The sequence below is a fragment of the Xiphophorus maculatus genome, chromosome 10 (genome assembly GCF_002775205.1).
Source record: "Xiphophorus maculatus strain JP 163 A chromosome 10, X_maculatus-5.0-male, whole genome shotgun sequence".
NCBI lineage: Eukaryota > Metazoa > Chordata > Actinopteri > Cyprinodontiformes > Poeciliidae > Xiphophorus > Xiphophorus maculatus.
Window position 1 is genome coordinate 19,864,889 of NC_036452.1, and position 12,835 is coordinate 19,877,723.

The window sequence follows — 12,835 nt, forward strand, 5'->3', positions numbered from 1 at the left end:
ACACACACATTTTTATATTACAATTACAGATTATCCTAAACTCTTTGACTAGATTTTTTTTTTCCTGTTATAACATTCTGGACATTTGAGAACAAAATATTCAACTTAAAACATCTTAAAATAGTCTTGACTGGTGAAACAAATTTGGATTTTCTGTTTCAGAGGGCCTTTAACATCTGGATTATCTTAGACCGGATTTATTTCAAAATCTTTTATTCTTCTATTTGCCCTATGACAGAAATATCATATAACACATGAAAATTAGATCATTAGTAAGCGATATTTCACTTAGAAATAAAGTCCCAAAATAGCCCTTTGATCTCTTTGCTTGGCATTTAATGTGATCTAATTAAAAGACAAAAGGCCCTGTTCAACCCGAATTCAAATTTGCCAAAAGACCAGTGAGTGAAATAGCGTGTGTATTCAGTGAGTAGGTTGAGAATCAAAACACTGGTGGATAAAATGCTAAAATGTCAATGTGATGTGGCAAGTCATAAACAGATTGTTTTATTACTTCACTATTTTTATTTCACCTTTATTAATAGAAGTATATCTCACTGAGACGGGATGGAGTCATCGTCAAGAGCAACCTGTCTGGATAAAGAATCTAGTTGGATTGCATTCATTAATCATAACTTGATTTTTTTTTGTGTGGGGTTGGGGGGAGGGATAATAACACCCAAAAAAAACCAAACATATTTTGATCCTGTTTTACCCATGCCATTTCAGAAAATATTGGAAAAAAAAAAAAAAAAGTTCCATACCCTAAGTTTTCCAACATTTTCAAGACTGTGAAATAACTCTACTTAGAATTTGTAATAAAAACCAGGTTTTCCCAAGCAGCACCATGTTGACAGACATTTTAAGTGTTGTTCAACAAGCCTATGCCTTTTCAGTTTACGTAAAAAAAAAAAAAAAAAGGTTTATTTCTTAGCACTGTATGATTGTTGGAAGTATGTACTTCAGTTAGGTGTGACATTTATTCTGAGAAATTTGATTTTACAAATTTGAAGCTGTAAAAAATATAGCACAAAGCTCCATAGAAGTAAGAATTATCCAAGGGAGAAAAGAAAAAAAAAAACAGTCACCAACTGTGACCTTAAAAATCCAATATGGCTGCTCTCAATTGAAAAAAAAACAGCTCTTCACTTGCTCTTTTGACCAAGAGTGTCCCATTATACCTTTAGCTAACACAAATAAATCCAGAAAGTCCAAAATGTGGTGAAGTACATAACTATTAGCTTGTATTGCTAACAGCAGCTGGCATGGTCACTAAGCAACCCTCTTTATCAATCTCACCATTTTTCCCAATTTGAAACTGAACCACAGTTAAACGGTTCAAAGATCCAAGTTCTGACTTGACAATTGACTTGAATGCAGCATAAGACGCTGTGAGAACTTGATCTTTGTTCAATTTCCTATGCCTTGTGAAAGAAGCCTTTAAACAAATGTTAGCTTAAAAAAAAATGTACATCTGTAAAGCTAAACGCATTTTCCATTAGCGTTCCCATTATTGTGTGAGGATCCTATGAAGTAGCATGCTAATGTTGGGAGCAAACAAGGAACATTTGGGAAGACTGGTTGTGCATCCATAGATGAACACCAGCGTAATCCGTCAGCTGTGAAAGGAAAAGAGACAGAGAGCTCAAGGCATAAGTTTTAATGAATTATGCTGCGTTATAGTGATCATTAATGTGATACGGATGTTAGAACTCACCTTTGCTCAGAATGGTGGAAAATGAACTTTACGAATCCGCTTAGCTACCGCTAACATAAAAACAAGCTAGGCTAACTTTAGCTTGTAATCGTTATCAAAAGGTAAAACCATCCTGTCTCTGATTTAGGGAGATTAATTGGAATGCTGTGTGAAGCTTACACTTGGTAAGTGGGAAATATCCCACCAATCCAAAATGGCTGCCACAGGTATAAACATAGAGTAAGTTGAAGCCACAAACAGCTTCCTGCGTTTTAATGGTTTGGATCTCTTTTAACCTTGTGCACATACAGTACTGTACATATTTCTTTAGTATTTCAATTCACAAAAGGCTATAAATATATTGTAATTAACATCCATCAGTAAGAATTATTATCGTCATCAATATTATAGTAAGTATCCTGGTCACGGAGCTCAAAAACTAGCAAGCCCAACTTGTTTTCTGGCTAGGAACTGGAATTTAAGTACATCAGGTGGGACATTATTCACAAACTGAATTCTTATCCTGACCTGAATCAAAGTTCTGATTTCAGAGGCAAATGGAAATATTTACTGAGGGAACGAAAACGAGCATAGAACTGCAAATGGAACATGATTTGAGTTGAGAACGTTTTGCAGCCGTCTATCCCTGAGCACGGTGCAGAGAGTAGGAATCGGTTCACGTCCACCGTGGAATATAAAACGCCCATGTCACGAAAACTGTATATTGTAGCCAAACAGTCCTTCCCTTCATGTTAACTCAAATGTAGTTTTATATTGACAAAATGAAGCAGCTGAAGAGAATCCCCCAAGAACTTAAAAACAAAACATAAAATAGCTCATCTTCACTGTAATTAAGACAAAGACATAAGCAGGAGTTAAGACACAGGTACAAAGGCAGGTGTGATTTTGCCCAAAAGTGACCCAAAAGTCCGGTTCACTTTGGAAAATGGATTCACTTTTATTAAGGTCAATGTAGCCACTTGGTATACCTGCAGAAAGCTCAGGACCAAATAGACCCATCACATCCTTTTCTAGACTTAGCTAAAAAACTGACAGAATTAGCGTAGCATGTTATGACGAGCACCTCCATCTCAGGCAGCACAGTGGTTTGAAATGCCCCAGCTTGCAAAAAGCATTCACTCCCCTTGATCTGTTTCACATTAGATCACACAACCACATCAAATGTCGCTGCATTTAATTGGGATTTCGTAGGATAAATCAAGAGCAAGACACATATGATTGGGAAGCGGACAAAAAAAAAAAGGAAAAAGAAATATTTTTCAATTTACAATAAAAAAAAACAAAACTGAATCTTGAAGCTGATTCTCCGAACAGATGTCAGATTAGCAGTCAGATTTTATCTTTAAAAACCGTAGAAAGAAAGCCATAATTTTCACAATAATAAACTACACTGTATAAAATCCCAATAAAATACAATTATGGTTGAAACGCTTTAAGGTTTTGCCATTTAAAGACAAAACCATATAAAGCATCTTACAGGTTGATCTGCCTGTAAGATCAACCTCTCTTACAGGAAGTACATAAATATGAGTCAAGCTTGTTTAGTAGTAAGCAGATTTGGCTTCAGTTAATGTTACATTTGCTTTCCACCCCTCTAAGAGGCAATTTGTCTTATTTGATTTAAACCTGAACCTAAAGTGCAAAACTGAAACATTTTGCCAGCTATGGTATTATAATTGTAATATTGTAGAGTAAGTAAGGCAGTCAAATTAGCCTACAAATCTTTCTTTTCTGTACTTTAAATTAAACAGCACAATGGAGAAGAATAAAATGTAACAGATTAAATTCATTTTCTAGAAGGTGCACTAGGTTGGAAGGCATGCACTTCAGATTTGGTTGATTTTCTGCTGGGATTAGCTTAGCTTAGCTCTGGAAGAAATTAATACTTTAGTTGTAGTAGCAGCGCCCTCTATAAGATTTCGTACATTAGGCTAGCCCCTTGTTCACAAAGCGCACCAACATCCTCATCTGTACAGTCGATGTTGACTTTAGTGTTTACTTGATTTGCCTGATTTGCCCGATTTGCTCGTTTTGGCGGCTTTGGTAGCTTTGATGTCCATTTTGGTCTTTTGGATGCGCGAGAAGATCTCCTTAAAAAGAGCCTTGTACTCCGGAGCGTTCTGCCCCAGCCGCTTATCCACCGCCTCCACCTGCTTGCCGATGCTCTCCATGGCTTCGGGAGTGGAGGGGGACTGGGTGGGCGTCGGGGGAGGCGCCGGGAGGGGGCCCACGGCGCAGTCTTTCATGGACGGGTCGCGGGAGACGGGACGGGAAGTCTGGACGCCGGCGTGGCACAGGCTCTCCTCGTGCCGCCTGCACTTCCCCAGCAGCTCCTCGTATTTCTCCAGCAGGGCGTGGTACTGCTCGTCCACCTCCCTGAGGATGGACATCCCCCTCTTCCTCACGCTGTTGGCGTGGAGGGCGTAGCTGCCTCTCCTGCGGCCGGACGCGTCCCGCGCCACGATGGCGTTGAGCGCCGTGTCGCTGCAGCTTTTCCTCACGGGGCTGGACTCCGGCAGCTGCTCGCCTCCGACGCCGCCTCCGCCCTCGGTCTCCTCCCGCATGCCGCCGCCCGCGTCGGCCTCCTCCGCTTCCAGGAACGTGTCGGTCTCCGGGGTGATGCTGAGGACGGTCTGGGTTAGGGCGACGCCGTCGTCCTCGCCGCTCAGGAGGAAAGTCCGCGCGCGGCGAAGCTGCTGCAGCTCCTGCAGCTCCACCTCCAGCTCCCGCACGCGAGCCTGGCAGCTCTCAGCGTCCTGTCAGGAAGCAAAAAAAAAAGAGAGCGAGAGAGAGAGAGAGAAACCCTGATCAGCTCACCGCTTCGCTCTGGCAAAAAGAAGAAGAAAAAAAGCAGATGTTTCTTTGGTCTTTTTTCTCGTCAGAAACGTTTACAGTTCTTGCTAGCTTGTGGAGCAAAGCAGCTCGATAATAAAAAAAAAGAAAAAGCAATCGTTTTTCCTTCTCTACCTGCACCCGCGTCTGCAGCCGGGAGAACTCCGCGATCAGGAGGCTGCACTCCTTCTCCACCCCCTCCCTCCGACCCCTCTCAGTCCGGACGGCGGCTCTCAGCGCCGACACCGCCTCCCTCAGGTGCTGATTGTCCTCCTCACACGGCTGACTCTTGGCGTCCAACGTGAAGCTCTCGGCCCGGCCCACCACAAACTCGTCCTCGTACCTGACAGGAAAACCGTTGGAGTTTTGCTCTCGTTTCCGCTGGGGTTTATGTTTACTGATCGCAGAGAACACACCCACCTGGGCGCGGTGCAGAGCTCCCGCAGGCACGGGAACGAGTGGATGGTCTTGCGTCGCTCCCTCTTCTCCCTCCTGACTCGGAGCTGCTCCATCGAGCGGAGCTGCTCCACCTGCGCCGACAGAGACTCCACCTGGTTCTGCAGAGTCTCAATAGTGCCCGTCAAGCTGGAGCAGAAGGAAAAACAAGAAGGGCACACAACTTAGGGCTGAAACGCCTAATCAGATGAATCGTTATTGAAATGAAATCATTATTGGACACTTTAATTAGGATGAAACAACTGAAGTGCAAAAACTTTCTATGTATTTTAACTGGATGACTGCCCTATAGCGTAGCAAGCTTTCTGTGGGGGAGCAGGGGAAACCCTGCTTTACATTTAATCGCTAACAAAAAGGAATGAATGAGGGCCAAGTGATTAAAGCAGCGCCGTCCTTCACACCTCTCGATCTTTTGCTGCGAGGCTCTGCTGTCCCTGACCAGCGTGTGGTTGGTGCGCTCCAGTTCTCTGGCCGTGCCGTCCAGCTGCTCGTACACTTTGGCGTGTTGCTCGTTCATGTCCCGAAGGACCTCCAGCTGCTTGGTCAGGTACTAGGGAGCCAAGCACAAATGCCGACGTGACAGAAATAACGGCAACGATTTGACTTGGGCACATTTTTTCATTTCTACACCGTCAACTTGAACATTTCAAAAACACAACTCAGGCAGCAGCATGGCTGCTCATGTGGGAGAAAAACCCCAGGATGATGTGGGAGCAGAGAAAAACTGTCGCTAAGTTCGTGATGCTAACACTTAGAGGGCCTTGCTAATATATAAGTACCTCTTCTTGGTGAAGTGGTTTCATGTGACAGACCAACATTTTTTTTTACTAATAAAAATCTAAAAAGTGTGGATTGCATTTTGATCGATCCATTCTGAACACCTTAACGACGCGGATCATGTACAGTGTTTTTTTTGTGTGGATACGTGTCAAAAAGTTACATTTTGGCCTCATTCGATCAGTGCAATAAATGAATAAACTGTTGTCATGGTTTGAATCTTCTGTGTGTTTATTTTTGAGTTTCTTTGTCTCTGAGCCTCCTTATTGTCCTGTCTCCCCCTGATTATTCCCAGGTGTGTCTCGTTCCCTGATTGCCTCTTGTGTATTTAGTGTCACCTGTGTCTCTGTGTCGTTGTCGGGTCCTCGTCGTGTCTGTCTAGTTTCCAGTTGTCACCTGTTGTGTTCATTGCTCTCCGCTTCTCTGTGTTCTGTACTTTTGGATTTGCGTCCTATTAAATCATCTATTTTATCTCTACCTGGGTTTGCTGCCTCTGCCTCACCACCACTCACACCGCTAAACCGGACAGTTGTCTCTACAAAATAGAAACAGGAAAAAAATATACTTATAGTTCCCATGTCCCATTTTGACATGGTTAGGATATTGACTTATAACGTAACCCTGCTTTAAACTTCTACTCCGCCTGCTGATGCAGTTTGGTCACTAATTTTCTAACATTTCCTTCACAAACCAGCTGGATTAATAATGAGCTTAAAATGAGCAAACTTGTGCAGGTAGTCGGCTGAACTGGATATTAGGAGTTTCATACTAAAGGGGACTGGTTACAAATGTATGCAACATTTTTATTAGTACAAAATGAATCATAAAAGAAACATAATTTAACTTTCACAATTCTGTGCAACTTTGTGTCGGTTTGTCCAAATAAAATACACTGAAATTCAAGGCTGTAACGCCACATTCCTTTCAAGGTGAGCGCCCTCTAGCCTTTTGTAATTTCATCTGTGGGGGGGTTACAGGCAGACGAAACTGCATCAAAATGCAGTAAACTGTAAAAACAGCTGAAACACTGACTTCTTTTAAATCTCGACTAAAAACCCACCTGTTTAGGATTGAATTGTAATCAATTACACATTTAATGATGGAACTTGACTTAATGCTGTGTTTTGATTGTTGATTCTATCTTGCATTGTGTTTCTGTGTTTGTAATGATGGAAAGCACTTTGAAATGCCTTGCTGCTGAAATGTGCTATACAAATCAAATTTGATTGATTGAAAATCAAACCACTCCTTCTAGGAACCTTGCTTTTTTTCCCCCCTCAGTGGTTGTAGTGCAGGCTTTATTACTTGCATATTTTGGCAGTTTTATTGTGCTGAATCCAGTTCCTGCCACTAGACGCAAGTAGAAAACCAAACAAAAAAAAAGAAAAAGGGGGGGCCGACGTGTCGATTTCACACGCATGATTACTGAGTGGGGTGATGCGATATTTGTTGAATTTTTGACCAATCCTTGGAGAGAAACCCAAGGTTCGTACCTCAATCTCTTGCACTTGTTCCTCATTAGTGATGTACATCTGCTGCAAAGAGTCCTCCAACTCTTTGTTCCTCTCCAGCAACGTCTTCCCCAGCTCTGCTGCCAGGTGGAGATCTGAGAAACAAAGGGAATGACTGAATAAAGGGAGCCAGATTCAAAGAAATCTGGAAAAAAAGAAAAGTGAATGATGAATGAATGAGTAAATATTTATGCCACCAAATGAAAGGCAGAGGAAGATAGATTGTGGACTATTCTGGAAGTAAAATACTAAATATAGCAGAATAATTTATATTATCAGTGCCAGAGTTAATGGTGCACATTGCTCCATTTTGGGCGACGGAGTAATAGAGTTTGGGACGATCAAACGGGTCGTCATGCCCCCTTCGTTCCGCAGCGCCGCAGCTCAGTTATAGAAGAAAGGCAGAGAGCCAGACCTCTTCTCTCCCCGGCGACTAACACATGAAGGTCAGGCACCGGTGCCAAAATAATTTCCCTCTCTGCCGAGACGCAGCGCAGCGAGACGCTGGAGACTCTGTGATGAAAGTTTAAAATAAAAGTGTTCTTTTGGCAGCGTTTCCGTTTAGGCGCACACCGAGCTAATGTCCATCCAAAGTAAGATGAGTCACTGTCGTCGTTCTCTGCTCTAGCTGCGGTCTGACTCAGCGGACCTGGTGGCCCACATTGCCGGGCGTCAGCAAGATGCGGACTGCAGCATCTCTGGAAGAGGAAGAAGGAAAAAAAAGAGCGCCAGAGGACATGCCTTGTACGTTCCTGCTCCTGATGCTAATAAGGAGTGGTGAACGTCGGCTAGTACTTGTCTAATACTTTTCATGAGGGAATGACACAAACGCCATGGATGTTTCTACTTTGGTTGTTTATTAGTAACCAGGAGTAGCAGTAACCCCACTAACTTCTCCAATAATTAGTCTGCCTGATATATCGGAATATATCACATTTATGATGTGCCCAGAACGCATCACTGTTGTCCAGATAATGAAAGAAACGGACGAAAACAACTCAGAAAATCCTCATTGCAATATTCAGCAACAGTTTCACAATTTCACGTTTACTTGACGTTGTGAGAAAAAAAAAAAGTCTACAACTATGATCAATTTCTTTTCAGCAGGAATAAAGTTACTAAATGTTACATTTAGGAACTTCACATCCTGCACCAACTCCACCAACTGGAACAAAAGAAACAACAGGTACTAAATTTGTTGTGGTGTGTTCAATTGCCCCAAGTTGCTTATAGAGACGAAATTAACAAAACACTTTGTAACAAAAACAGTCAACAGGTGGGTCTGGAGGAGAAGAGAAAAGAAAAGAAAGAGAACCAACTAGGCAAGAAAACAAGGTTGCAAATCAATCTTTGTTGCTCAGCGCAGACCTGAAAGTGACCCGCACAGGATGATGTCACACAGGGCGGAGACCCTTTCGCTTTCACACCATGTGTGAAGATCTGGGACCCTCCCTGAGATGAGCAGAGACCGTCTCCGTAACCTCGAAAAATCCTGTTTCCACATAGCCTATAGCGATGACGTGATACGTCATATAAAACCATTGATTTTTGCTTCCGGTCAGTGGATCCACTCCTAGAAGTGAGTTGTCGGTTTTATACCTAAATGTCCCGATGTCTTCGGCAGCTGTGTTGTCTCGGTAGGTGCATATCACCCGTGAGATTCAATGGAATGTGGAAAACAGGACTTCTCGTGTTTCCATTTTCCTTTGCTGCAGACACTGTACCGAGCAGGCTACAGTTTGTCGGGCAAGAAATGTTGCAATCAAATGAAGGCTAAGCCAAAACGTAATCATTCTCAGTATCCGTGGATTTAGATCTTGGACAAAGGTCTGTTGTAATAAGCAATAAATCAATCAATTGCATGATAAATTGAATCAAGCATAATAATTTCCATTTGTACTATTTATCGTTTGCCTCTTTTCTGAAAAAAAAAAGAAAAAGGAAAACAAAAGTCTTCAGTCTGGTGCATTGGTCTCCACTAGCCCTTTTTTTTTGAAGGACAATTTTGTTTACAGAGACTTCACAATTTATTTTATTCGTTGTTTCAGTTGTGTTGTTTATTTTGTATAAAAACGTCTTCCAGTTCCAGTGTTAAACGTTCATTAGTATTTAAAGTCTATCGACCTTTGAGAATGTGTTCTTGTATTATTCTGCTATTACAATTATGTTACTTGAAAATGATCTCAAAACGACAATATTATCGTTTACTGCGATAACTTCTGGGCCGATTTATCGTCCAACAGAGCTTGTTATCGCAACAGGCCTCAATTAACCTCAGGCAATGCTATTTGATTAGTTTAGTTGTTATCCAGAAGCTCATGACATCTGTTTTCATCCTAATCAGATTACAGTTGCTAAGCAAGAAAACTGTGAAAAAAAACTCTGAGTTTGGTAACTTTAATGATTTTTACCCAATATTTCAAATTAGTTAACAACAAATAAATAAATAAATAGATCCAGAAACAAAATCCACTAGTGTTTGGTTAAGTATTGTGTTCTTCCCCCAGCTTAAATCGGAGCATGATTCAATTAATCCCACGTAGCCACAAAGTTAGCCTTGAACTATCGGTAAAAAAAAACAACAAAAAAACAAAAAAACAAATGAATCTGATGAGCGTTGGGTCTAAATAACACCGATACCTGTCTGCCTGACCACAAGGTGACACAATGACAGCGGTGTTCCTTACTGACACACTGGCATTTAGAAATGTCACCCGGGATGAGCTCGGGCAGTCAGCACTTTGAAGCCCAGCGTTGCTCCATCAACTCCGACATCCTCTCTGCTCCGTCAGACACCGCTTCGCTTGCGGGTTTTGTTTTTGTCGTTTCAAATTTCATCTCAATATTATTTCTTTTTCATTTATTTATCCAGTTCCATTTGGTTCTTCCCCCCCTTTTTCTTTTTACGCGCCTGTAAATAAATAAAGGCTCCTCGAGTATCTATTTTTGTTGTCGGACACAGTGGGTTTGAAAATCCACGCACGAGCTGGCGCGTGCTCATGTGTGTGCACGTGCAAACTCCCGACATCAGCGCCATTTCAGCCGAGCCACAGAAAACGCTCCACTATAATTAGCTGGCACTACAACGGGGGAGGAGGAGAGGAGGAGGAAGACAGGAAACGAAGTGAGTGGTGAGGAGAACTTGATGACTCACCAATCACTTCAATTAGGTCCTACAAAACATCTGAGCGCGCGCGGTCGGTCCGAGCGTACAGCAAACTGAATGACCGGTAAGCTTTAGAGTACAACGATACGTCGATATAATTCGATTAAAGTAATGGAATCGAAACAATACAGCCGATAGAAAGTCGTGGGATGGAAAGATGGGGCCTTGAATGGAAAGAGGTTTGAACGATTTTAAATTAGGTTCCAACACCAGGACTTAAAGGAAAACCTCCCACTAGCTGCATTTGAATTCACCATTGAATTTGCGTAAATTGAAATTACGGAAATAAATTCGCTTACTGGAAACACGCCAATTAAAAAAACAACAACAACAAAAAACCCCACGTTTTTTGCGCTAGGATGAGGTGGTTCTTCAGACGTATCGAAATAGATGCTTTTCGCACAACTGTAATGGGAACGTTCTTTCGCGTCACATCAGTCACGTGATTAACTACTGGCAAAAACCACGAAGAAGACGACGACAGGAAGTATTTTTCTTCGTGGTTTGTAGTTTGTTTTGTTTTGTTGGTGTTTTTTTTCTCCACCATATAGTCACCGCCTTAAAATAATGAGCAAAGTAATTTTTTGACAAACATGATTTTGAATTTTGAATTTTTTTTTAATTCTATCACCTCTTTCTGCACAAAAGTTGATTTAGGCAAATAAAAAAAAGAAAAGAAAAGACATAGGCCATTATTTTAAGAAGATACTCCAATCAAATGTGGCGATGGGATGCCTGTGAAATGTTATAAGAAAAAGTTAGTTAGTGGTATAACAGGGTTGACAATACTTATGCTAAAAGAGATTCTGGTAAAAAAAATAAAATAAAATAAAATAAAAAAATCATTTCTAAACTTGAGAATTCTCTTGCCGCTAAATAAATGTAATTTTATTAAAGTTTTTAAAGAAATTCTGCAACCGGAATAAAACATTCAATTATTTTAATACTTCTTTTATCCTTACAAGAAGCGGCAGTAAATGTGGCTACCGTCTAGCAGTCTATGTAAAACATTTGAAAATGTTTATCCTTCAAAATTATTGTGTCCTTAATAATAATAATAATAATAATAATAATAAAGCATTTCAAAACAAATCCTTCACTGCACTGCTATACTTGGACTATTTAAGGTCTGCCTATAAGGATGTCCCCATGTTATTGATTCCAATAAACATAAATCTCTTAGATTAAAATGAGGCTGCAAAAATAAATGTTTTCCAAAGTATAAAGAAGCTGTTAGGAGTCAATATTTGAATAGATGTCAGCTGACGTAACCCTGTAGTTTTGCCACTTGAATAGATGCTGACCATGTGAAGGCCCTTCCTTACTTGGCATGCTGTCAATGCATTGTTGTTAAAGAAGAAGAAGCTTCTGCAACGTGAATTCCCTGTTGGCATTAAAGCTCCAAGTGACGTCTCTGCCTCGGCCTGGGGAGCTTCACAGAGAGCCTTTGTTCAGCTGCCGGCCGGCGGTGCCAAGCAGCGGCTGAAGGAGGGGATGCTGCGGTCGGTTCGGTCGGTGTCATGTCTTACCCTGCTCCAGGTCTTGCTGGTCGTACCACGGCTCTTCTTCTTCGGTGACGAATTCCTCCATTCTCCCCAAGCTGAGCATGGGTGTCCCGCTCCGTCCGAACAGTCAACGAATAATAAAACCCACAGAAATGAGTCCGTCGACGCCTCTCTTCTCCTGGAACAATAACCCACTCCAACGGCGGAGGAGGAGGCGGCGGCAGGAAGGAGACTCGGAGCAGAGCAGCGGTCCTCTCCCTGGAGCTGCTCCCCGCCAGCCTCTCTTTCTCCCTCCCTCTCCCTCTTTCTCTCTCCGTCTCTGTCAGTGAGGGAGCGTGGGCTTTACGTGTTTCCTCTCTCCTTCCGCTTCTCTGCTGCTCCCTTCAGTCGCATCCCCTCTGCAGATGAACCCAGCAGCACCGGCCCATCCCGGAGCCCCGGCGAGCCGACACAGCTGCTGCAGCTGCTGCTGCTGCTGCTGTTGCTGCAGAGACGTGGCAGGGATGTTGCGACAGCCGCCACTTCCTTTCTCCCTGTTTTCTGATCTGCTACACACTCGCGATGCCTTCACGTGCAGCTCGTATAGGCCGCGCTTTTGTCTCCACTCAAGCGTGCAAGACGGACACGAAGACAGAGATCATATTGTCCCCGTGATTCTATTAGTGTAAAATTAATTTACTACAACGGATTTTGTATTTAAAGCTGACATCTGACCAAACAATATATATATATATATATATATATATATATATATATATATATATATATATATATATATATATATATATATATATATATATATATATATATATATATATATATATATATATATAACTAAATCTAAACCAGAGGACAAAATGATCTACGCTAT

General features: G+C 41.9%; 1 protein-coding gene across 1 annotated transcript; it reads right to left on the bottom strand.

Annotated features, from left to right (window-relative positions):
- Positions 1 to 1,645: 1,645 nt before the first annotated feature.
- On the bottom strand, positions 1,646 to 12,506 carry cdr2l (cerebellar degeneration related protein 2 like). Its single transcript, XM_005809614.3, has 6 exons — positions 11,989 to 12,506; positions 7,276 to 7,388; positions 5,407 to 5,555; positions 4,970 to 5,134; positions 4,685 to 4,892; positions 1,646 to 4,473 (listed from the first exon to the last, which is right to left on the bottom strand). The coding sequence occupies exons 1-6, from the start codon at positions 12,065 to 12,067 to the stop codon at positions 3,706 to 3,708; spliced, it is 1,482 nt and encodes a 493-aa protein (XP_005809671.1). The 5' UTR covers positions 12,068 to 12,506; the 3' UTR covers positions 1,646 to 3,705.
- Positions 12,507 to 12,835: the final 329 nt, after the last annotated feature.